At 37.8% G+C, this 27,130-nt stretch overlaps 1 protein-coding gene across 4 annotated transcripts in view; it reads left to right on the forward strand.

Annotated features, from left to right (window-relative positions):
* PIBF1 (progesterone immunomodulatory binding factor 1) overlaps window positions 1-25,634 on the forward strand; it is a 230,826-nt gene extending 205,192 nt beyond the window's left edge. For all 4 annotated transcript variants that reach the window (XR_011259599.1, XM_069602323.1, XM_069602324.1 and 1 more), the window contains 2 exons: window positions 12,724-12,897; window positions 25,369-25,634. Coding sequence is in view for 3 of the 4 variants with exons in the window: in XM_069602323.1 (XP_069458424.1) it covers window positions 12,724-12,897; window positions 25,369-25,419 (225 nt within the window). In the remaining variant the exon portion in view is untranslated. The remainder of the gene's footprint in view (window positions 1-12,723; window positions 12,898-25,368) is intronic.
* The last annotated feature ends 1,496 nt before the right edge of the window (window positions 25,635-27,130 follow it).

Here is a 27,130-nt window from a genome sequence, read left to right on the forward strand (position 1 = left end):
CACGGTATAATTATCATTCTTTTATGGTATGTTTATGTTCCAGGACTAACTCCTATGTTCTTTGTGATTTCTCGGAAAGTTTCAGGGACGTTTCGGCATCACAAGTGCCCCTGAGGCAATCCACTTCATAAAGGGCTCAAACAAATTACATATTTCTATATGTGTGTCATTCTTTTTGGTTCATACTTAACTATTTTGAAATTTCCTTAAGAATACCTTTTTACATGTTTTTCTTAGACACCTATGTAGTTAAATTTTACAGTCAGAACAGTCATCATGACTTAAAAAAAATACTGTGTGGGTAAGTTAATTTTTCTTTAAATGAAGATGTAATTATTTCTCAGATTGATACACTTCTCATCGTAGTGTGCTCTTCAAGTTCAAATTTGTTTTTGATTTCCTAGATGTAAAAGAGTGTTTTAAAGGTAATTATTGTAGTGGAAAGCTAAAACATATATAGTATAAGTCATATTTTCCCTATAAAATTTGAGAATGCTTATTTTTTCCACACAAGGGTATGTGAATTTAAGTCTGAGGAAATACAGAGAGTAAAATATTGCAAAAATACTCATTGCAAGTGTTGGATTTAAATAGACTTGAAGTATGACTAAACTAAACCTACTATGTAAAAGTGTAATAATATAACTTCTTCCTACCAAAATATTTTAATTGTTTTCAGCCCAATTATGTTATAACTAAAATATCTAAAGAGCCCTGTGACGGCCTTATACCCACTTGACAGAAGCAGCAACTGAATGTTTCCTCTCCTCAATTTTGAATTGCCTAAAGACACACAGTTTTTGTTTAAGGTTATACTCTGTAGACGTCCATGTTTATGTGGACTTGCACTAAACTTAACAGAACTAGGTCAGATTATTTTGATTTTCTTAAGTACCTTGGCTTCTTTTTTAATCTTTTCATCATCAGGTTTAAAAATACAAATACCCCTGTTGTGTCCTGCAGGTAAAATTCTGCCTTGGGTGAAACATTCTATCTCATCATAGAAATACCTTATTTGTGTACATATGCCCTTTTAACAGTTTTTGCATCATACTTTCACATCTATTATGTATCACATAGACCTTTCATTTTCTCATTTTAGGTTTGTTTTGTTTTGTTTTGTTTTTAAAGAATGAAATGTGTATTTTTCCCACTACATTTTAGAAGTTTGGTATGTTTCCTTTTAAATAGTAAGTACACTTCTCTGACCTTTTTTATCAGTAAGGAACAAGTGAATGACCTCTTGCTATCATTTCTAACCCTGTGTTTTTATGACTCTTAGGCTAGCAGCTGTTTATAACAAACTAAACAATTCTTGGGTATAAGGACACGCACAAAACAAACTGCAAAGCTATTAAAATAAGTCTCTGGAAATATGTGTTGGCCAGGAGAGAATATTAACAGTGAAATGAGACGATTATGGTCTTCTTTGGCAGTATTTTAATTTAAACTTAGGACATCTATATCCCGTATCAAGTCGCTGACACTGAAGGAAGACTGGGAATGTAACATGGAGAAGTTCGGGCACTGGAGTGAGTCACACTCCAAACACCGAAGAGTCTCAAAGAGCCTGGAGTCTGAAATTAATGATGGAAATCAACAAGAATTTACATCAAAACCTACCAGATTATACTGAAATAATAAAAGCCAGAAAGACAACAGCTAGATGAATACTGGTACAGAAGGAAAAGCCAGGTACAAGATGACATGTATACCAGAGGCAAGGCCGTTAAAAGTCCAAGGTGAAATTTGGTAATCAGATCAATGAAGGGATCTGCACAAACCAATCAGAACAGAATTGAGGTTCCCACACTTCTGTTTTCAGTCATCAGTAGCAGTAGCCTACTTCAGTGTGTAATAATGCTAGCTTCTTCTACCTGCCTCACTGTTGAGGATGACCTTAAGATTATATCCAAGTTCAGGAAAGAATGTTGTTAGTGATTAGTTATGTCCCCTAGGCTATGACAGCACAGTTGTGTCTCATTTACTAAATCCTTGAGCTCTCACTAAGCTTTCCATGTTAGATAAGAGTATGACTCCAAAAATATTTATCATCTGAAATGCATTAGAATAAGGAGTAGATAAGCCTTATTCTTCTCTGTTCTGGCCAGAACTTCATTCTGTTGTAGACTTAAAACTTTGAATACTTACCAGGAGGTAATCAGAGGAAAAGAATCAAGATGATAAAAGAATTCCATTCAGCCAAGAGAGATTAATGGATTTGGGGGTGTTTAGAGAAGAAAACTGAAGCTCCAATACTTTGGCCACCTGATGTGAAGAGCCACCTTATGGGAAAAGACCCTGATGCTGGGAAAGTTTGAGGGCAGGAGAAGGGGATGACAGATGGGCAGATGGACAGATGGTTGGATGGGCATCATTGACTCAATGGATATGAGTTTGAGCAAACTCCAGGAGATAGTGAAGGACAGGGAAGCCTGGCATGCTGCAGTCCATGGGACCACAAAAAGTCGGTCACTACTGAGCAACTGAACAACAACAGGGTAGAAAAGATTTAGAGAGATACAAGAAATTCGAAGTAGGCATGTGAAAGAGGCAGAAATAGACTTGTGATACATCTCTCCAAAGGCTGGAATTAAAACCTAAGGGTAGACATTATATGGAGACATGTTTGGTTTGCTTTGTGTGGTTGCTATTGTTGCTTTGTTTTGTTTTGTATAGAGGTTAAATAACTTGAAGGTCCCTTCCAAACCTGAAATTGTGACTGTCAGAGGCCTTGATAGAGAGCATCTGCATTATTGTGTAAATAATGAATTCATTTGAATTCTAATTTGAATTGCTTTGAATTCATTTGAATCCTGATTTCATTTCTTAATAGCTAATGACTTTGGCTGTATTTCTTAAAATCTTCTAAACCTCAGTTTGTCTTGAAAATTGCAGTAATATCTACCTCTTGGTATTTAACAGAGGATTAAATTTTTTTTTTTCTATTTATTGGGTGTGTGCTGGGTCTTAGTTGCAGCACATGGGTTCTTTGATCTTTGTTTGGTATGCAGGATCTTTACTGGCAGCAGTGAGCTTTAGTTGCAACATGCAAGATCTAGTTCCCTGACCAGGGATCAAACCCAGGCCCCCTCAATTGGGAACATAGAGTCTTACCCACTGACTACCAGGGAAATCCTGAATATTAGATTTTTGTATAAAATACATAGTGCAAAGCCTGGAACGTAGTAAATACTACATGAATATTAATTTGCCAGACAAAAATCTGTTTTGTCTATTCTTTAGAGTGTAGCGGTATTAGCATTCAAGGTATACTTTACCTTCTTAAAAAATTATATATTGAGTGAATTGAGAGAGTAGCATTGACATATATACAGTACCATGTGTAAAATGGATAGATTGTGGGAAGCTGCTATGTAACAGAAGGAGCTCAGCTCCGTGTTCTATGAAGACTTAGAGGAGTGGGATGGGGGGCAGGGTGGGAGGGAGGCTCAAGAGGGAGGGGATATATATGCATACTTACATACACACTGATTCACATTATACAGCAGAAGCTAACACAACATTGTAAAACAATTATACTCCAATAATAATAAACTTTTTAAATCATACATTGAGATGTGCTAAAAATTTGCTTTGGTAATGATTTTAAATTATCTTTGGACACTTAGAGTATCAATAGATAACTTTATAACAATTTTGCATTTTCTTTTAAACTATTTTGTTAGATGTGATAATGATATATTTTTTTAATCCTTATCTGATAAAAATCTCTACTGAAATATTTACAAGTGAAATGATCTGAGGTCTGAAATCTGCTTTCAGATATTTCAAAATAACTGGAAAGGAAGTAGATAAAAACAATGTTGACAGAACATTATGGCAGTTCCTCAGGTGATTAAACATGGAGTTACCATATGGCCCAGCAATTCCACAACTGGTTTTTTACTCGAGAAATGAAAACATGTCTACACAGAAACTTATACATGAATGTTAGATGATAACAGCATTATTCACAGCAACCAAAATGTGTAAACAACCCAAATGTCCACCAGTTGATGAATGGATTAAACAAAATGTGGGATAGCTGTACAATGAAATATTACTCAGTCATAAAAATAAATGAATTACTAGTAGATATATAACATCATGCACCTTGAAAACACCATGCTAAGTGAAAGAAGCTGGTCACAATGGATACACATGTTCCATTCATTTGAAATGCCTTGAACAAAGAAATCCACCGAAGTAGAAAGTCAATTAGTGGTTGCTTGTGGCTGGTAAATTGAGGGCAGGGTGAGATAGTGGAGTGATTCCTAAAGGACTCAGGTTTCCTTCTGAGGTGATGAAAAAAAATTTGTTTTCATTTTATACTTTAAATGGATGACTATTATTGGCAAGTGAATTATATCTCAATAAAGCTGTTTTTAAGAAAAAACTATTTATTGCCAAAATGTTGATAATGGTTAAAGCTGAGCAGTAGAAAATGGGGACTAAAAGTTTCCAAAATAAGATGTTTAAATGCTCTTTCAGATGTAGTTTAAACCTCCAATATAGGTATGTACTTGGTTTAGAACAGTTCAGTTCAGTTCAGTTTAGTCGCTCAGTCATGTCCGACTCTTTGCCACCCAATGGACTGCAGCATGCCAGGCTACCCTATCCATTATCAACTCCCAGAGTTTACTCAAACTCATGTCTATTGAGTCAGTGATGCCATCCAACCATCTCATCTTCTGTCCTCCCCTTCACTCCTGCCCTCAATCTTTCCCAGCATCAGAATCTTTTCAGCTGAGTCAGTTCTTTGTATCAGTGGCCAAAGTGTTGGAGTTTCATCTTCAACATCAGTCCTTCCAATGAATATTCAGGACTGATTTCCTTTAAGATGGACTGGTTGGATCTCCTTGCAGTCCAAGGGACTCAAGACTCTTCTCCAACACCACAGTTCAAAATCATCAGTTCTTCAGTGCTCAGCTTTCTTTATAGTCCAGCTCTCACATCCATGACTACTGGAAAAACCATAGCCTTGACTAGACAGACTTTGTTGGCAAAGTAATGTCTCTGCTTTTCAATATGCTGTCAGGGTTGGTCATAACTTTTCTTCCAAGGAGCAAGTGTCTTTTAATTTCATGGCTGCAGTCACCATCTGCAGTGATTTTGGAGCCCAAAAAATAAAGACTGACACTGTTTCCACTGTTTCCCCATCTATTTGCCATGAAGTGATGGGACCAGATGCCATAATCTTAGTCTTCTGAATATTGAGTTTTAAGCCAACTTTTTCACTGTCCTCTTTCACTTTCATCAAGAGGCTCTTTATTTATTTATTTTTTTTAGTTTTTTAGTTTTTTAATTTTAAAATCTTTAATCTTACATGTGTTCCCAAACATGAACCCCCCTCCCACCTCCCTCCCCAAAGAGGCTCTTTAGTTCTTCACTTTCTGCCATAAGGGTGGTATCATCTGCATATCTAAGGTTATTGATATTTCTCCCAGCAATCTTGATTTCAGCTTGTGCTTCCTCCAACCAGTGTTTGTCATAATGTGTTATGCATATAAGTTAAATAAGCAGAGTGATAATATACAGCCTTGACATATTCCTTTCCCGATTTGGAACCAGTCTGTTGTTCCATGTCCAGTTCTAACTTGCCTCCTGACCTTCATACAGGTTTCTTAAGAGGCAGGTCTGGTGATCTGGTATTCCCATCTCTTTCAGAATTTTCCACAGTTTATTGTGATCCACACAGTCAAAGCTTTGGCATAGTCAATAAAACAGAAATAAATATTTTTCTGGAATTCTCTTGCTTTTTCGATGATCCAGTGGATGTTGGCAATTTGATCTCTGATTCCTCTGCCTTTTCTAAATCCAGCTTGAATATCAGGAAGTTCACAGTTCACGTATTGCTGAAGCCTGGCTTGGAGAACTTTGAGCATTACTTTACTAGCATGTGAGATGAGTGCAGTTGTGCAGTAGTTTGAGCATTCTTTGGTATTCCCTTTCTTTGGGATGGAATTAAAACTGACCAATCCTGTGGCCACTGCTGAGTTTTCCAAATTTGCTGGCATATTGAGTGCAGCACTTTCACAGCATCAACTTTTAGGATTTGAAATAGCTCAAGTGGAATTCCATCACCTCCACTAGCTTTGTTCATAGTGATGCTTCCTAAGGCCGAGGTTTTCTGGCTCTAGGTGAGTGATCACACCATCGTGATTATCTGGGTCATGAAGATCTTTTTTGTATAGTTCTTCTGTGTATTCTTGCCACCTCTTCTTAATATCGTCTGCTTCTTTTAGGTCCATACCATTTCTGTCCTTTTTTGTGCCCATCTTTGCATGAAATATTCCTTTGGTATCTCTAATTTTCTTGAAGAGCTCTCTAGTCTTTCCCATTCTATTGTTTTCCTCTATTTATTTGCAATGATCACTGAGGAAGGCTTTCTTATCTCTCTTTGCTGTTCTTTGGAACTCTGCATTCAAATGGATATATCTTTCCTTTTCTCCTTTGCTTTTCACTTCTTTTCACAGCTATTTGTCAGACCTCCTCAGACAGCCATTTCGTTTTTTTGCATTTCTTCTCCATGGGGATGGTCTTGATCCCTGTCTCCTGTACAGTGTCATGAGACTCCGTCCACAGTTCATCAGGCACTTTGTCCATCAGATCTAGTCCCTTAAATCTTTTTCTCACTTCCACTGTATAATCAGAAGGGATTTGATTTAGGTCATACCTGAATGGTCTAGTGGTTTTACCTACTTTCTTCAATTTCAGTCTGAATTTGGCAATGAGGAGTTCATGATCTGAGCCACAGTCAGCTCCCGGTCTTATTTTTGCTGACTGTATAGAGCTTTTCCATCTTTGGCTGCAAAGAATATAATCAATCTGATTTCGGTATTGACCATCTGGTGATATCCACGTGTAGAGTCTTCTCTTGTGTTGTTGGAAGAAGGTGTTTGCTATGACCAGTGTGCTCTCTTGGCGAAATTCTATTAGCCTTTGCCCTGCTTCATTCTGTACTCCAAGGCCAAATTTGCCTGTTACTCCAGGTGTTTCTTGACTTCCTACTTTTTGCATGTCAGTCCCCTATAACGAAAAGACATCTTTTTTGGGTATTAGTTCTAAAAGGTCTTGTAGGTCTTCACAGAACCGTTCAACTTCAGCTTCTTCAGCATTACTGGTCGGGGCATAGACTTGGATTACCATGATATTGAATTGTTTGCCTTGGAAACGATCAGAGATCATTCTGTCATTTTTGAGTTTGCATCCATGTACTGCATTTCAGACTGTTTTGTTTTGGTTTAAAACCAGGTTGGTTTTTACTTTGGGTTAGCTCAGGTAAGAAGGATGCACAGAATGCTGACTTGACTGCCAGATACATTGTTATTCCTCTGAGGAGCACTTCAGTGTAACCTCCAGTGGAGCACATGTTTGCATTATACTTCTTAGAGCTATTTTCATCAAGAAATGCCATCTATGTGTCCCCTTGCCAACATCTTTGCAGAGTTTACAACTTTCAGCCATTTATTGGCATCAACCGTGCAATACTCTTAAGCAGCTGCTCTGCAGTGGAGCTCTTTTAATATGCCACCCACTATGCAAATAGTTTATACTAAATGACCAGGATATGTGCATTCACATTCAAGAGAGTAGTTTATCTCTTTTATAGAGTGTTTGTACAGTCATCATCTTCAACATCATCATTATCTGGAAGCTTCATAAGAATGTCCTTAACTCTTCCACTTTGAGGAGTAGAGTACTGCAGTGTGGTTTTTATTGTTTTGTTTTATTTTTATCTTAAGTTACAATCATATAATTGGATGCAGTTCTACATTTGTTCATTTTAATGAATGGTTCCTTCATTCCTGAAGTTACGGTAATTTTCTTATGTATTTGATATACTAGAATTATAAGATATATCCTATTAGGTTTTTGTAGATCACTAGAAAACGTATCAGAACTAATCAATATTATTATCAGTCAGACTGTTATAGAAGAACGTTTAAAGGTCTCAAACAAGTGGTATAAGGAAAAGAGAATTGAGGCATGGTACTTTTGTTGTACTTGAATTTTAAAATGAATGAGTAATGAATCTATGATTTTTAAAAAGCAGAAATTAAAAGAAATATTTTGACAAATGACTTTCTAAATTAATGGAGCATTTGCCAGGAATTGACTAGGACTGCCAAAAAGAAGGGTCCCTGAATAAGATATTCTACATTTTGTAATTTTGGATAAGAGAGCCTGCTTTCCATCTGAGGACCCTAGAGTGAAACCTGCTTGACAGATTTTCTTGTCCACATATCCAGCTATCTCATTCAGACGAATGGCCCATAGCAGCAAAAAGAAAACATTTTGTCTGTTTCTTCATTCATAAATTGGGACACACAACCAAAGACTGTCAGAAACTGGAAGAAAATTAATAGCACAAGAGAGAAAAAAAAAAGGCACAACAAACAGAGGGACTGACACTTCTCCAGAGAAAACAAAAAAATTCTATGACAGAAAAGAACTTGCAAGGTTTTGTAATTAGTTTCTTCAGAAAGATTTGAGAAATTAGTATTTATAGAAAATAAGCAGTGTATAGAAAAAGTTTCTGGTGTTTTCAAAAATTGCTGAAATCAAAATCATGAAGTTACTGTAAGTAAGTTAAAATGCCAGTAGAAGGATGTCAGGAAAAGTGAACAAACTCTCCTAAAACTTTGAAAAAGGTAAAAAGACAGAAATTTACCAGGAAAAGGTAAACAATATTGACAGTTCTGAGAGAAAGAAAATACTTACAAAGAAATCAGCATTAGCTTGGCATCATAGTTCCCAGAAATTTGACTTTAGAAAACAGAGAAGTAATACCAGCAGAGTTCTGAGGACAAGTACTTTACCAGAGCACCCCCTCATGAAATTACTAGATTGTTTGCCATCAAATGACAGAGAGAGAGACGAGAAATAATGGAACATGCCAAGATGTGCAATAAAAGGAAATTTCAGAGTAACAACTTTGCATCAGTCTTAAGATCAGTCAGTACAAAATTGATTCCAGCAAACAGTATGATTAAGAAGCTAGATAATCTTAGGTAATATGGAAAAAAAAAGGCATTTCCATCAATGAGGAGAAAAAAGGCAGAAACTCTTTAAGAAGAAGGGGAGAGATCACTGTAAGAAAGTCAAGGTTGCTAATCTAAAATGGATAACCAACAAAGACCTAGTGTATAGCACATGGAACTCTGCTCAGTATTGTGTGGCAGCCTGGATGGGAGGGGTGTTTGGGGGGAGATGGATGCATGTATATATATGGCGGCTGAGTCCCTTCGCTTTCACCTGAAACTATTACAACACTGTTTGTTAATTACCTATGTGTGTGTGCTAAGTCACCTCAGTCATGTCGTACTCTTTGCGACCCTATGGGCTGCAGCCTGCCAGGCTTCCCTGTCCTTCACCATCTCCCAGAGCTGGGTCAAACTCATATCCATTGAGTTGGTGATACCCTTAGACTCAGGAAAACTGCCCACCCTCACAATAGAAGAAATGCAAAATAAACATACCCAAACACATATGAGACTGGCAAAGATCCAAAAAGGTGAGACAAGCATACACTTGATCAGTTTGGAAGCTGAAACTTATTGAATCAGAGTAGATTTCCTAAGTTTACACAGTTAATAATCCTGTCCAGAGTAGGGGAGTCTTTGACTTCTAACCGAATACTGACATATTTCCACTACCTGTGCCTGGCTTTCTGTGTGCTCAGTCTCCAGTGGTGGTGTCAATACTATTTGACGTTAAGTGGAATTTTCTTTGTTCAAATTTACCATTGATATAAAAGAGATCATCTGTATAAAAACATAATAAAACTGCATCTTATTTTGGTGTCCATTGTAGCTGTGTATTATCCTAATAGGAATTTTGCAGAATTCTGTTGTTTTTTCAATGTTCTTTACTTAGATTTCAGAAGCTGTGCTAATTTAATGTTAGCACTATCAGATGAACAGCAGTAGTACTGTGACAGCACCCTCCATTGGGGTCATCCTAGTCTAAAAGTAAAAACCTGTGAATTTCCCTTCTGTCTCCTGACCAGCATCAGAAGTGATCTGTTACCTGTAACTGTTCCTATATGAGCAGCAGGTGAGGCCAAAGAGAAACAAAAGCATGACTTCCTCTTGGACTCTCAGGAGCCAAAGCCCTCTGCCTGGTACCCCCTCATCCCCTTTGTTTTCTCCCTCCTTATCCTCACCGTCTCCCCCTTCCCTCCCCTCAGAAGGTATGATTCCCTGGACCCTGTTTATCTATAGAATAGTGTTAGGTTGTATTGGAGGAAATTTTTTTCTTAATATTTTATCTCCATGCCAAGGTATAAAAGGTGTGACTAGTAAAAAGTTTCTTTCAGATAAAAAATGTTCCTTTGATAGGCTGAGAGACCATTGTCTCCCCTCTCACTTCTATTTACCGCGTGGTAACTAGAACAGGAGCTGAAATCTACCGTAACAGCAGACATGTTTTACATTAAATCAGTGGTACACACACCACCATAGGGAAGCATATGAATGAAGTAGCATAGTCTCAAAAGCAATGAGTCCTCAAAAGGCTCAAATATCAGGGACTTCCCTGATGGTTCAGTGGTTAAGAATCCACCTTGCAATGCAGGGGACAAAGGATCAATCCGTGGTCAGGGAACTAAGATCTCACATGCTGCAGAGCAACTAAGACAGGACACAGCCAAATAAATAATTTTTTAAATAGTATATCAGACTGGCAGTTTCTGAAGGTAGACACATCCTCATGTGCATTGGCCAAGCCAGCCCCATTCCTGCAGAAAAGAGAGGATTCTGGCATCGTTTCTTCTAGCTCCTCTCTTGGCCCTGTGAGTTATTAAGGCTTTGTGGCTTAAACTCAACAGCTCTGTTTTAAAATACTCACTCAAGCTAGATGGTTCTAAATAGAACTAATGACAGCCAGAAAAAAAAAAAAAAAAAAGGCCTGTAGGAACTTGCTCTGACACAGAGCTGATGTCTATAAACAGATTAGGAGAAGGAAGCAGAACATTTTCTATCGCTGTAACTTTTGTGTCTTGGCATGAAGATGAAATAAAATCATAGGAGAAAATTACCTCCAACAAAGCCTACCACTGTTCTACAGAGAATAAAGTAAAGAAAAGTTTAGTCTGCCCTCTCTCCATATACTTGTGTTTGATCAAATCAATTTATTAATGAAGCATAAATATCCACTAGTTAGTGTGCGGTGCTAAAGGTTTGACTATGGGGAAAAGAAACAACAAAACAGATGTAGAAGAGAGAATGAGGAAAATTTTTGATCTGGGTTTTTCAAGTTCAGCTTAACTAATCCTTAGTTCAAACAATGACTGATAGACCTACTCAGGTTTTTGTTTGTAGAAGAGTGAGTATTATGTTTTGTTGTGTCTTTACTGAAGTATAGTCGGTTTACAATGTTTCAGGTGTAGGGCAGAGTGATTCTGATTCCCTGTGCTATACAAGTTGGTTCTTGATGTTGATCTGTTTTATATATAGCAGTCTGTATCTGTTAATCCCAAATTCCTGATTTATCCCTCCCCCCACTTTCCCTTTTGGTAACCATAAATTTCTTTTCTGTCTTTTAGTCCGGGAATAGCATAGTTAAAGAAATCCTGAAGCTATATTAAACTTATTGTTTGAACTGCTGATTAATAGACAAGAAAAAAATTTTCAGACTTTTTCCCTTGCATCTTCATGCAAGATTTCAAAAAAGGCTGGTAGGATAGTTTAAGAGGTAGAAGAGAAAAAGTTAAGTGCCTGAATAATCTGTTTATCAAGTATGTGTAGAAAAGCTACAGGGGGGCGTAGCTATGCCCATGACTCCCAAATCTGTTAAAATCACCTGGGGATCTTTAAAAATTTCAGAGAAAAGGCTACACCCCGGTTCAATTATCTCTCAATCTCTGAGAGTGAAACACAGGCATCAGGGTCTTTTTTTTTAAGCTCAACAGGTGATTCCAATGTGCTGAAAAATTTGGGAAACACTAGACTATGGAATTGGAGAAGGCAATGGCACCCCACTCCAGTACTCTTGCCTGGCAAATCCCATGGACGGAGGAGCCTGGTAGGCTGTAGTCCATGGGGTCGCTAGGAGTTGGACACGACTGAGTGACTTGATTTTCACTTTTCACTTTGATGCATTGGAGAAGGCAATGGCAACCCACTCCAGTGTTCTTGGGGAGAATCCCAGGGATAGGGGAGCCTGGTGGGCTGCCGTCTCTGAGGTCGCACAGAGTCGGGCACGACTGAAGCGACGTAGCACAGCAGCAGGCTATGGAAAATATTTTTTTTGAAGTACAGTTGATTTATAATACTGTGTTTGTTCCAGTTGTACAGCAGAGTGATCCAGTTATACATGTATATTTTTTCAGAGTATTTTCCATCATAGGTTATTATAAGATATTGAATATAGTTCTCTGTGCTATACAGTAAGTCCTTGTTACTGATCTCCTTTATGTATAACAGGATAATACTATTGTTGTGTCTCTTAACCCCATACTCCCTATTTCTCCCTCCCCCTCTTTCCCCTTTGGAATGATACATTTATCTTTTAACAATATTAACAGTTATGAGATTTTGTGCATCATTATTGAACATTAATATGTAGTTATTTTCACAACTTTCCTCATTTGTGTAATGTATTGTTTCAGTGTTTTTTCTACTTCAAGAATAAAAATAAATATTTTAACATCAATATCATGAGTTCTGCTTGCTAAAATCATACTTGCCTTCCTCTTCTATTTTCATGTATCAACAGGAATTGGCAGCAATGAAACAGATTATCACTCACATGCGTAGTAAGCGTTCTGAGGACAACTTACTTTTCACTAAAATGGAATCCAAAAATGTGACAGAAAATCAGAAATCAAAGACTTTGAATGTGCCTAAAGAACCTGAAGACAATGTATTTATACCCAAACCAACACTGTTTGTAAGTACAACAAAAATTAATTTAGAATGTTAGTCTTTAGTTTTCACTAAATATATTTGACTTCAATATCCTTCCTCTCACTCATATTGGTTTCAGACTAACTGTAATCATTTTACGAAAGGGCCTTGAAAGATCTGTGTTAGGCCCTTTACATAGAAAGACTAAATCATATGATCAAGTCCACACAGCTGGAAAGTATCAGAACCAAGATTCAAATCCAGGTAATTGAGTTCCATAGCCCATCTTTTTTTTTTATCATACTACTAAATTTTTTTCATATCCTCCAATCCTCCATTCTACCTTGCCACTCTTGGGTAATGAAAGAGCCTCCTATTTTATTTATCAGGAAACACAAATAGAAGTCATAACGTGATGCCTTGGACTTCTGAGTTTGTCCAGTGGTTAAGAATCCATCTGCCAATGCAGGGGACATGGGTTCAACCCCTGGTCAGGGAAGATCCCATATGCCTTGGGGTAACTAATCCCATGCGCCACAACTACTGAGCCCACACTCTAAAGCCCATGAGCTGCAACTACTAAAGCCCATGTGCCCTAGAGCCCATGCTCTGCAATAAGAGACACTACCACAATGAGAAGTCCCCTTACAGCAACCAGAGAGTAGCCCCTGCTCACCACAACTAGAGAAAGCTCGTTTGGAGCAACAAAGACCGTGCAGACAAAAATGAACAAATGCATTTTTAAAAAATGATGCCTTCTGCAACCATGTGTTTGAAACAACAAAGGATGAAACTTTGTTTTGTTGGCTTAGAATGTGAAAGAGATATGCTTGATCTCTCTGGTGAGTGATAGAAGGACCAGATGAGGTGCTACTTCTCAAAACTTCAACTCAGAAGTTTCGGTTACCACGTTTTATACTTTTGTAAATAACTTTCCCATCAATTTTAAACACAATAAAATACTTTCTTTAGGAAAAAAAAAAGAACTTGCCCAGTAATTAGCATTAATATAGCACCTTCCATTCTCCAGGGACAAATTTTAAACGAATCAGAAACTCTTGATTTGACTGGTTTACAGCATGATCTCTCAGTTCTCATTAGGATGTAGCTGAGATCATACCTCTTTTGAAAGATTTTCTCTTGTATATCAAAGAAAGTTTATTATAGATAAAAGAGAAAATGCAGATAAGCAAAAAGAAGTTTGTTGAGGGGGGGGGGGTTGTTTGTTTGTTTGTTGTTTTGACCATGCCTCTCGGCTTAAAGGATCTTAGTTCCCTGACCAGGGATTGAATTCCAGCCCTCAAGAGTGAAAGCGCTGAGTCCTAACCACTGGACAGCCAGGGAATTCCCTGTTTGCATCATTTATAAATTTACATAAGAATAAAAGGGATGTAAAATATCACCTGTCCCCTCTTATTTGTAAAATAATATATTTTGCTGTAAGGAGTTTCTTATGAAGTATAAAACCAATCATATTAACATAAACCAAAAATCTGAAATGCATTATTAGGTAAAAATGTATGTGCACAGAAAGTAGTTAAAAAAAAAAAAGAAATTAGAAATATTTGGATTAAAAGTAGAGAAAATAAATTATGAAATATTGAAAATGATGTTTTAATAATAATGAGAATTTAACAGAATCAAACTAGGAGTAACTTTATGAAATAGTTCACTTTACTTCAACACGGTTACCCCTCCATGCCTTAATTTCTCAGAAAAGGCATGATTTTTACCATCTGAGCATAGAGACTCAAAGCCAGAAAGATTTTCTGTATGATATTCTGAGTCAGTGAGTCCTCAGAATCTTAAACTTTTTTCAGCTCCCTAGATGATTATAATAATCGGTCAAGTATGGGAACTTCTGATCTAAGCTGTTTCATTATACATTCAGAACATGCTACTCAAGATCAATGAGATGTGAGAGATTGCTTGGTGATTACATAGTTCAGCCTCCTTTTTCAAAAAAATGACAGAGTTACAATCTAAATGAAATAAGGGATAATTATCATAAGGATCTATGTGGCAGTAGACTGAGCTAACAGAATGGAGAAAACAGGAAATCTAGATTGACCAGCCTGGGAACAAGGCAGCCCTGTGGATTTCCAGGGCTGAGTCCATGGATCTTCTCCTCTAGTGGTACCTTGGTTTCTCGCTGTTTCTCTCTTAGTGTCTGCTCGCTCACGGTTTCCACCTCCTTATCCACTTGCTCACAGTTCCTTGTCTTGAGACGTGTTTCTCTGCATCCTTTGCCTAATCTGCTCTCTTCTAACTAGTTCTCTCTGTATTTTCCAAAAGCAAGAATTGAATCGGCACAGTTCCTCCTTATTGGGGGATGGATACCTCTTGTGGCAAGACGTGTTAAGGTTATTAGCCAGCTACTGAATGGCTGCCCTTACTAATGACCAGGGATCATCTGGTACCAAAGAAAGCTGCCTAGGGCTGTTCATTCAGAAGGGCTACGGCTAGGCAGGTTCTCCTCAGAAAGTCAGCTAAGATTATGGCAGACACTATGATGTGTCTGTTATTATAGTCTACAAGAAGAGAGCAGACTGAATATATAGATGCTAATGGGAAATGTAGCGTCAGATGAAAACCCCATGGTACAGCCAAATACCTTAAGCCTATCACATGCTCTGGTCTGCTTTTCTGACCCTTCTCTGTTTCAAGCAACGAACTACTCTTTCTGACCCTGACCTCCTACATGTCTGACTTTAGCTGGGTAAGTAACCTGATTCTGATATCCTGAAATCCTGACTGTCACCAGTACAGAAGTAACAGATTTCTCCAGGATGTCAGCATAAGGTTTTGCAGAGAAAACAGTTAAGATTATAAATGTAAAGTCTTAATTGAGTAGCTTTTATTTCCTCCTTTATGCTTATCTGTATTTTCTTTTTTTCTACAATAATCTTTTTCTTATATACTAGAGAAAATGTTTCAAAAGAGGTGTAATCTCAGCTACATCCTAATGAAAACTGAGAGCTCATGCCATAAACCAGTCAAATCAAGACTGTATTGCTAATAATGTAGAATTTGGAATGGGAACTGACCAGGTCACCTGGGGTGAGTCACTAAAATGCCCTGAACTGGTTCTTATCTATAAAATTAGGAGTGAGATTGCATGATATAAGGCCTGGACTTCTTTTATAGTAGCATCCATGATTATCTTAAAGCATCATAATTTCTACAGTTACTGAGTATTTTCAATTTTCCATAGCAATGCTTTTCTTGTTTTCTCTGATCTTGTTAATAGGAATTTATGGTGCTAATATTTGAAAGTAAGATCTAACCATTACATAATTTTATGGTTCTATAGCTAAAATGGAACATTTCTAATTTACTTCCAGATCCTTTGGCTGAAATTATTTGCTGTTGGTATTTTCCCCTAATATTAAATTCAGTAATGGAGGGATGGATAGGTGCGTGTTTATATATACACTGAAAATATGAAAATATACAGAAAGCCCCTGTTAAATGGGCAGTAGGGTAAAGGTGGATTCCCTGGTGGTTCAAATGGTAAAGAATCACCTGCAATGCAGGAGACCCAGGTTTGATCCCTAGGTTGGGAAGATCCCCTGGAGGAGGAAAGGGCAACCCACTCCAGTATTCTTGCCTGGGAAATCCCATGAACAGAGGAGCCTGGTGGGCTGCAGGCTATGGGGTCACATGGTCAAACATGACGGAGCAACTATCACTTGCACTTGCTGGGTGAACGTAGAGCTGAGTTAGAGAAGAGAGAAGGGAGGAATAAGAACTTAAGACATTTTTCTTCACATAAGTTTATAATCATAAAAATGTCCTGCAGTGTTCATGTGATATTTACATACGAAGGCAACCCCACAAGGTGTATTTTGTTTGTTTGTTTCCTTTTTTTGGCTGGCTGTGTCAGGTCGTAGTATCAGCACTCAGGATCTTTCCTGGCAGCAATAGGCTTCTCTCTAGTTGTGCTCGTAGGCTGCAGAGCAGGTGGGCTCTGTAGTTTGCAGCTCTCAGGGCCTCCGTGAGGCACCCGGGCTCAGTTGGAGGACATAGGCTTAGTTGCTCTGCTATACATGGGATCTCTGTTTCTCTGACCAGGGATGGAACCCACATCCCCTGCATTGGAAGGAAGTTCTCAACCTCTAGACCACCAGGGAAGTGTCTCCCACAAGTTGTATTCTGTAGGAAAACTCTTGGCTGTTGAAATCACACATGTTGGCAGGGTTATTATTCAGGCATTTTTGATGAACCAACAAAGACTAAACTGAACCATAGAATGTAAGTGCTTTGAGGATGGAAGCTGTGTTCCCATTGCCTTACATAGCACATGATCAAAGCAGATAATAAATATTTGGTAACATAGGACTTAAAAAAAAGAAAGTTATTTGCCTCCCCAATTTAGTTATCATCTTAGCTGTTAAAACTCTGTGGGGAATTTTAGCGTTGAACTAAATAAACTACATGGGGTCACAAAGAGTCGGACACGACTGAGCAACTGGACAACAAATAAACTACAAGGAAAGTGAAAGCAGCAGCTTCTAAGACCACGTGCTGCTTCTGTGTCAGGCAACACCACTCAGTCTCTTTCATCCGAAACTCACAGTTTGTTCCCACCGATAATCTGCTTTCTCTTTGGTTTTTAGCTGTCCTAGCCATTTTTACCTATCACCTTCCTAGAAGACAACAAGAGCTATTTGAATCCTCTTTGTAGTAACTCTCCTCTCCTTTCAGAGCAGCATGGAACTGTCTTTTGCTAGTTGTCTGTTCCTTTCCCAAAATACCTTTATATTCAGGATTCATATCATTGTCATTATTTTGTCAATACTTTCTTTAAATACATATTAGCAACCCCACTGTTAGTCTTGTCTCCAGGTAGATTGTGGTGGTTTGGTTGCTAAGTCATGTCCAACTCTTTGCAACCCCAGGGACTGTAGCCCACCAGGCTCCTCTATCCATGGAATTCTCCAGGCAAGAATACTGAAGTGGTAGCCATTTCCTTCTCCAGGGGAATCTTCCAGACTGAAGGATGGAACCCATGTCTCCTGCATTGCAGGCGGATTCTTTTACCACTGAGCCACCAGGGATTGTAGGCATTAAACAAAGAAAGAGCCTGAATCTCCAAATAGAATAGGGAACATAGTAAGAATACGCAGCACAAGTACGTAATTGAAAGGTCTGAATTACAGGGAGTTCATGATAGCGTCCCGGTCTTGGCTTATACTGGTTACCTCACTGGCTAGTGTATGTTGAATGGGTAAATTACATTTATGTAATTCTTACAAAAATGATTATATAAACCACTTGATTCTCAAGAAGTGGTTTAGAAGGCTATGTGTAGTCATCTGAAGGCCAAACATGTTCAAGTAAGTTAAGCTGAACAAATGTGTGCTGACTCTATAGAGGACCTAAGCATTATAGAGCATCTGATCATGAAGAGAGAGTCAACTTTGGACTTCTCGGTCCAGCGCAGGGGGTGCAGGTTCGATCCCTGGTTGGGGAACTAAGATCCCACATGCTTCTTGTGTAGCTAAAAAATAAGAATAATTTTAAAGATAAAATGAAAATAAATACATTAGAAAGTTTGAAGTAAGTACTAAAAAAAAAAGTCAGCTTTAAAGATGCTTGTCCTCCAAGATCAAGGATAAGAGAACAAATGAAAATAGTAAAAGGTGAAATTGGGTGGACTCTTTTAAAGGAAATACAAATTTATTATGAAAATTAAAAAGAGAGAGAGAGAGAGATAATATGATGTTGATGGGCACCAGGAAAGAAAGCACTGAGGTTGATCTTGAAGAATGTCTAGGATTTGACAGGGACAACAAGGGTTAATGAGTAAGAAATTCTAAGAGCAGAGAGTGTAATATTCATAAAACATTTTCTAATTTGCTCCTTTTCATTATCCAAAATGAGAATGTTTAATAATTTGACTTTATACCTCTCCTACTACATTCTTATGCCAGGCTTTAGGCATTTCACCACTTAATGCTTTCTCTTAGGACAAAAGAAAAATATACATCAATAAGGTATACATAGAGTAGTCTGATTCAAAGAGGCAGGAATTATTAGAATGGTGGTTACCAGAAAGCAGGGGGAATGGGGAGTTATTATGTCTACTGTGTGCAGAATAAGCAAAATATTTTATGGCACACCAGGGTAAATGAACTTTGCTGGTAGGTTGAAGCAGCTCCAGCCATGTCTAAAGGCTCAGGGGCCAGTTGCTCATCATACCTCTAATGCTTTCTTGTCACATTTGTTTGGAAGCTCTGGTTTCACTATTTCATGTGGAATCTAGATTTGTCTCATCAGAACATGCTCAGAATCAGACCTCAAGATATCTAGCTATGTCTATTTACATTTTTAAAAATAATTTTGTAATTTCAGCTCTCAGGAATAGTAATAGCAACCCCTTTCTGATGTAATGTAGCTGTGAGCTAAATTAGAAATAGCAATTCATTTTAGTACACGTGGAAGTAGAGCTGTGAGGACTCCGTAATTTGGGGCAGTTTCTCATTTAGTCACTTCCTTGGTAGAAAAGCTGGTCGGCTCTCCTAGACTCATTTAAGTTGAGCCCTGCCTTTGAGGACTCGTAAATATTTGTTTCTTTGATTCCTAGTTTGTATCTTTGTTTTCAAAATACAGTGATTATATCTACCAAGCATAGTATTTCTTTACTTCAAAAAAGTGGCGCTGGCTGAACGTTATTAATAGATTCTTAACTTCTAGCTCTCTTTCTAGATTCCAGGAATAATCTACCAGGGGTATTGTGTCTGCATTTATCAGTCAGCATTCTTCTCAATGTTATAATCCCCAAGTTATATATTAATGTTTTAGTTGTCTGTTTCTGGATGATACAAAAGTAGCTATCTTATCAGTTATTATCTCCCGAATCACATTGAAACAGTAAATTACTTCTGGTTGGTTTCCAGTTAATCCCATCATTTGTTTTTAACCACAGCCCCCTGAGCTCTTTCCTAGATCTGGTATACAGTTTACTTCAGGGCCTGCTAACACCACTAATCATGGGAGGTTTTCACCATTTGTACAGTAATTTGTACTGTTTCTTTATAAAGTTACAAATATAATTAACCTAAACCAGCTTGGAAAATTAAAGCAGTGTTTTGGCTCAGATGGTAAAGAAGAACCCCAAGTCCTGAGTTAAGATCCCCTGGAAAAGGGAATGGCCACCTACTCCAGTTTTCTTGCCTAGAGAATTCCATGGACAGAAGAACCTGGCAGGCTACACAGCCTATAGGGTTGCAAAGAGTCAGACACGACTAAGTGATTAAAATTTATCTGCCCAATACAAAAGTTCACTCTAAGTGATTTGTATGTCTAGGACTTCCCCGGTGGTCCAGTGAGAATCTGCCTGCCAGTGCAGGGGAGACAGGTTCCATCCCTGATCTGGGAAGATTCCACATACCAGAGTAGCTAAAACTGTGTGTCACAACTACTGAGCCCACAGTCTCTAGATCCCATGCTCTGGAACAAGGGACCCCATTCACTGCAACTAGGAAAAAACCCATGTGCGGTAACCAAGATCCAGTGCAGCCAAAAGTTAATTAATTAATTCAGGAGTTTGTATGTCTAATATATGTCTAATGTGTTTGTATATAAAATATATTATCAAAAGGGTTTCATATCATGGAACCTCTGAGAATCTTAATTCTTTTTAACTGTGAAATAGAAAATAAACATGCTCCTCAGAAGATTAACTCTGTAAATGACTGAAGAGGCATAGCAAAATTTGTTACCTAAAATACCATCTTATGGGTAGAAGAGCTAAACAACTTCAAGATAGTAACATAAAAGAAACACTACTGTTAAATAGGTAAAAGACTGGAATTACCAAAATAAAAAGCAGTTAGTTCTGTATCTGAATTTTTGTGCCCACTTTATTTAACAGTCATCTATCAGGGGTTGGCAAATTTTTCCTTAAAATGCAAGACAGTAAATATTCTAGGCCTTAAGAGGCACATGCATATTGCTTCGCTTTTTACCTTTCTTTAAAAATGTTAAATCCATTCTTAGCAGGCAGTCCATATAAAAACAGACCATGGACCATAGTTTGCCAGTCAGTGATCTATCTTAATGTAGTTTGCTCAGTACTAATCAGGAGTTGGTAAAAGCTTAGAAACTTCCAGTGTCTGGAACTTTGGGCTGTCACTAATGGATAGTACCTTACTGACAAAATATCTAAAAACAGAGAATGCATGTGTCATAGGATCTGAAATCAGCTTTCCAGAATCACTATTATCTCCAAGGAATTTGTTTGAATTTTGCTAGTGTTTAGATATAGATACTGATGTAGATGAGAAGTTGACCTATTCTATCGTAATGTTATTCACCGGTAACCTGAGTTTCAGACAGTGACTGAGGGCAGAAGTTTACCAGTAGAAAGACTGAGCGTGCCTTGAGTTCATACCGCAAAATATGCTATTTCCATATCTTACTGGTTATTATCATTCCCATTCAATAATGGCAGTGTTACTTAGAATCATTAATAGTGCCCGCCTTACTTGTAAATGGTGATGTTACCTGATTAGTTGGAGCCATATTATGGCATTACTGTGGTGTCATTTTCTTTCACATTGCATAGGGGCAACTCTTGAATATAAACTCTCATGAGAATTCATAGCCAGACTTAAATAGAACTGAGAGGTGTCTCTCCTAGCTAAGCCTAACATCATTCATTCATTTTAAAAAATGTTTATTGAGCCCTTACCTTATGCCAAGTACTGTTAGAGGTAATAAGGATATAAAAATTTCTCCTTCCATGAGTGCTTACATTCTTTTATGAGAATTAAACTATAAATCGACAAGCAAAAAACAAAAAACAAATTGTGGAGAAATTGGAAAATTGACAAATGCTATAGGAAAAAATAAAACAAGATGGGGAGTGAGGAATAGAGGGGGTGGCCTCCTCAAGAAGGTGACACTTAAGACTTGGAAGAAATAAAATCAAATGCTCAAGAGTTTTGAGCAGCTGGGTTTTGCTAAATCTCATCATTATCTTAATATTAAGTCAGTATACCCAGGCAAAAATAGATTCCGATGGGAACTTGCTTTGCTATTAAACATGTAGGAAATGAGTTCCTATTACTTTTTTTTTTTCTATTTTAGAATACAAAATATCTAATAAAATATGTGACTTTCTGTAACAGCAAAGTCCAGGTAGCTCACACTGGAAACTGTACCCTTTTTCAGTGTTTCTGCTTTTTTCAAAACATTTTTATTTATTTCCTTTTGTGGCCATGTGCACACTGCTTTATTTGTTTGTTTGTTTTTCTCTGTCTGGTTTCGGAGATCGGAGACTGCTCGCTCGTTGCAGTGCACGGGCTTCTCCTTGCAGCGGCTTCTCTTGTTTCGGAGCACGGGCTCTCGGCATGCGGGCTTCAGTTGTTGTGGTGCACAGGTTCAGTAGCTCCTCGACATATGGAATGTCCCAGACCAGGGACTGAACCCGTGTCCCCTGCACTGGTGGATTCTTATCTGCACTTCCTGGGAAGCCGAGAGGCTGATAAATGTAGTTTTTCATTACTCTCATAATAAAATCAGAGTTCTGTGTTTCAGAAGAGAAAAATATATGTAACCCAGGAAACCAGCAGGCCATGTCATCTATTCAGTTCAGTTCAGTTGCTCAGTTGTGTCCGACTCTTTGTGACCCCATGAATCACAGCACGCCAGGCCTCCCTGTCCATCACCAACTCCCAGAGTTCACTCAAACTCACGTCCATCGAGTCTGTGATGCCATCCAGCCATCTCATCCTCTGTCGTCCCCTTCTCCTCCTGCCCCCAATCTCTCCCAGCATCAGAGTCTTTTCCAATGAGTCAACTCTTCGCATGAGGTGGCCAAAGTTACTTCATGGCAAATAGAAGGGAAAAAAATGGAAGCAGTGGCAGATTTTCTTTTCTTGGGGTCCAAAATCACTGTGGATGGAGACTGGCGCTATGAAATTAAAAGACAGTTGCTCCTTGGAAGGAAAGCTATGGCAAACCTAGACAGCATATTCAAAAGCAGAGACATCACTTTGCAACAAATGTCCTTATAGTCAAAGCTACCAGTAGTTGTGTATAATTGTGAGCCATAAAGAAGGCTGGGCACCAAAGAATTAATTTTTTCGAATTGTGGTGCTTGAGAAGATTCCTGAGAATCCCTTGGACAGCAAGAAGATGAAACCAGTCAATCCTAAAGGAGATCAACCCTGAATATATATTGGAAGGACTGTTGCTGAAACTCCAATACTTGGGCCACCTGATATGAAGAGCTGACTCTGGAAAAGACCCTGATGCTGGGAAAGATTGAAGGCAAAAGGAGAAAAGGGCAGCAGAGGATAAGAGTTAGTTAGTATCGCTTACTCAGTGGGCATGAATCTGAGGACAGTGGAAGACACAGGAGCGTGGCATGCTACAGTCCATAAGGTTGCAAAGAGTCAGACAAGACTTAGCGACTGAACAGCTACAACCGCACATGCATAACGGGCTTCCCTGATGGCTCAGTGGTAAAGAGCTCACCTGCAAATGCAGGAGACGTGGGTTTGATTCCTGGTTCAGTAAGATCCCCTGGAGAAGGAAATTGCAACCCACTCGTTTTCTTGCATGGGAAATACCATGGGCAGAGGAGCCTGGCAGGCTTACAGTCCATGGGGTCGCAAAAGGGTAGGACATAACTCAGCAACTAAACATACACACACACATACATAATACTAAAAGAACTTTTAGTATCCATTGATTGAGAAAATGTAGATATGCAAATTCTATGCCTTTTTCTTGGTCTATACAATTTGCTTTCACATTTTTTTATCCTCGAGCCACAGTTAAAACCAGTTTATGTCATGCCTTACTGAAGAGCATAGTTTCTCAGAGTGGAACCTACTTGTCCTCTGGCAGATCAGCTAGCATTCTGGTTTGTACTTTGGTTTCTTTTAGATTTGGTTAGCCCCTGTCACCTTTGAATTCTCTTGGAAGATAAAACCTGGCTTTTCCCTGTTTCACCCTGAAGGCTTCTTTCACCTTTAATACTAAGGACTTTGGACTTTCTATTAAAGAAAAACAACTGAAGTGTTTTAATGCAGGTTTGCATTTTAGAAAGATAAGCTTGGAGGGATTGTGGGTGATGAACAGAAGAGATAGTCAAATCAGAATTAGGAAATTCTTGCAGGAATGAAGCAGAAATAAAGGCCCAAAGTCTTTTGGAGTCAAGATAGAGAATAAGGAATGTAAAAGATATTTCTGTAAATGTTAAGGACTGTTTAGAATGAAGACAGCAAGCGGAAAAAAAAAAAGAAGAAAGCTAAGATGAAGAAGAATCAAACATTTTTGGTTTAGATGACTGAACAAAATATGGTACCATTTGCCAAGACAAAATATGAAGGATTGGGGGAGTTCCTTTTGACATACTGAATTTTAGTTGCCTTTAGGTGTTATGTAAAAGTATCTGTAGCATACATATGGGGTCTGAGGAAGGAGATGGAGGGACTACTGGTGTATATGGTGATAACCAAAGGTGGCCAAGGGCATGGCTGTGGTCAAGAGGAGCTGACCATTGATGTCACTTCTAATATTTTGTGCATTCAGCTATGGCATATGAGAAAGATAAAATTATAATTTATCATACTTACCTATATGCCAGTGTACATATATTTTTATGTATTTAGGAATGTGGTTCTTCATAATTCTAAGGAGCTATAAGTGGGAAAAGAGTAACTGCATATGTGATTTATTACATAAAATAAGATGTTTTGATTTGAATCAGTACCTTATATAGATTTCTGAGTTTTACTGCAGCCCACCTTCCCTGCTCCTTTGTTACCACTCTGTATAGCCAGGCTCTTTGGGACTGAAATGATTGAGCAGTGAACCCAAGAAGTACTCTGGTTGGTCAACATAACATCATACAGTCAAAACGAACAAACTTTTTGGCCAACCCTATACTTAACAATTCAGAATACCCAAAGCACAATGATTTAGATCTAGAAATTCTTCACTAAGTAACTACTGAGTGAATGAGTATCTATATAGATAGATAAGACAACTAAAAAGAAACTGTGGCCTTGGTTGGTTTTTTTTTTTAATAATTTTCTTTGAAAAATAGAATAAATTCATAAAATGCTCACCTCTGTGCTCCTACTGCTGCTGCTGAGTCGCTTCAGTCGTGTCTGACTCTGTACGTCCCCATAGAAGGCAGCCAACCAGGCTCCCCCATCCCTGGGATTCTCCAGGCAAGAGTACTGGAGTGGGGTGCCATTGCCTTCTCCGGCTCACCTCTGTAGAATATGTTAAATGCAGACTTTAAGCCGGAAAACACAGCTGTGTATTTTTTTTTAATAGACATTCCAGTGGGAGATTATTTCTGACAAAAGACAAAATCTTTGCCCTTAAGTATCCTTCTGAATTATAGAACGCAATTATTTACTATAATGTTACAGAAAAATTCCCAGTGTATATAGTTGCTTTGTTCTTTGAATTGCTTCTCTTGTACTCTTGTCCTTCTTATAAGCATTTTACTTAATTTTATTTTATTCTTTTATTTTTTTCACAGACCAAGAAAGAAGCACCTGAGTGGTCTAAGATACAAAAAATGAAGACCTAGTGTTTTGGACAGATTCCCAAAGTTCTTTTTCTGATGAACAGAAAGTTTATCTTAATTATGTACCTGACATTTTTTAAATAGCTAATTTGAAGCTTATTTTAACTGAACATTAAATTAACAAATTTTATCATAATAATCAAAATACATAAAATGTAAATATTTGGTTTATCTATTTTGTTAAAAAATAAATATTGTGTACTCTATTATGATTTAAATTTTGGAACTTTCATAATTCTTTGAGTCATTTTAAACATGTGGCTTATAAATATTTTGGTTAGCTGTTATATTGGTGAATATTTTCCTAACCACATAAATTTTGAATTGTCATAACACAAATACCAAGACACTTTACAATTTTTAAATTAATAATCATTTGTGAAGAATACTAGAAAACATTTCAAATGCCTGATAATGGTAGTCAGAGATCATGTTAGTGTATATGTATTGCTGATTCTTTCTTGGAGTCTGTTTTTTTCTTACATTTCATATTATTGCTCACCAATACAATCCTTTACAAAGTCTGTTACTCCATTGGTCAAGTAAAAATTTGGTGAAAAGTGTCTTGTTACTTTGGTTGAAACAGTGCTGATTCAGATGCAATATGGACCAAATAGCATTTTCTCTTTTTCTTGTCATAAATATGTTCCATTTCTTATTCAAGAGTTACAATTTAGAAGAAAGAAGAGGAGTGAAAGAGAAAGAAAAAGAAATATATTTTTATGTATCAGATTTTCTTAACCACTGTTGGCATAAAGTGTAAAAGTAAAGTGAAGTCGCTCAGTCGTGTCTGACTGCAACCCCATGGATTGTAGCCTGCCAGGCTCCTCTGTCCATGGGGTTTTCCAGGCAAGAATACTGGAGTGGGTTGCCATTTCCTTCTCCAGCCGTTAACATAGAGGCTGGATAATTTTTGTTCAGGATGGGAGTAGGGGGCAGTTCTTTGCTTTGTGGAATGTTTTATCAACACCGCTGGCCTCTACCACTAGATGAAAGTGGCATTCCCACCCACCCCACCCCCGGTTACGACAATCAAAACCCTCTCTGTCCCCTTTAACTCCTAGTGAAGAACCACTGATACACATTTTATCACTGATTATCCTTGTAGATATGAGAAAAGAATCTATCTGATCACTGTGTTCTTTGAAAGTTTACAAATGTCATTCATAGTTGAGTGTGAGAGAACAGAAAAAGCCTTTGATAATAATATACACTTGTAAATCTACTGTTGGCCTAAAAACCCTAATCTACTGCTTCCCTTTTATTTCATTTGGATACATCTGAAATATGATTTTTTGCAACAAAGTTTTTTTTGTTTAGCCTCTCTTCAGGCACACATTCTGATTCCAGATACTTTTCAGTTCAGTTCAGTTCAGTCGCTAAGTCGTGTCCGACTCTTTGTGACCCCATGAATCGCAGCACGCCAGGCCTCCCTGTCCATCACCAAGTTCACCCAAACCCACATCCATTGAGTTGGTGATGCCATCCAGCCAGATACCTTTATAATTCATTACACCTAAACATGTAGACATAATTTATTTCCTTCCAAAATGCTAGAAGAGAATGTCTATTTTATTTTTTTATTTTTTTATTTTATTTTTTTTTTTAGAGAATGTCTATTTTATTTTCAATTCTAGTTATTTATCTGAAAGCATTTTATAATTTAGTTCAGTGTAACTCCATTTGTTATATGTACATATTTTAATATAAAGGA

This window comes from Ovis canadensis, chromosome 10, assembly GCF_042477335.2.
Source record: "Ovis canadensis isolate MfBH-ARS-UI-01 breed Bighorn chromosome 10, ARS-UI_OviCan_v2, whole genome shotgun sequence".
Classification (NCBI taxonomy): Eukaryota; Metazoa; Chordata; class Mammalia; order Artiodactyla; family Bovidae; genus Ovis; species Ovis canadensis.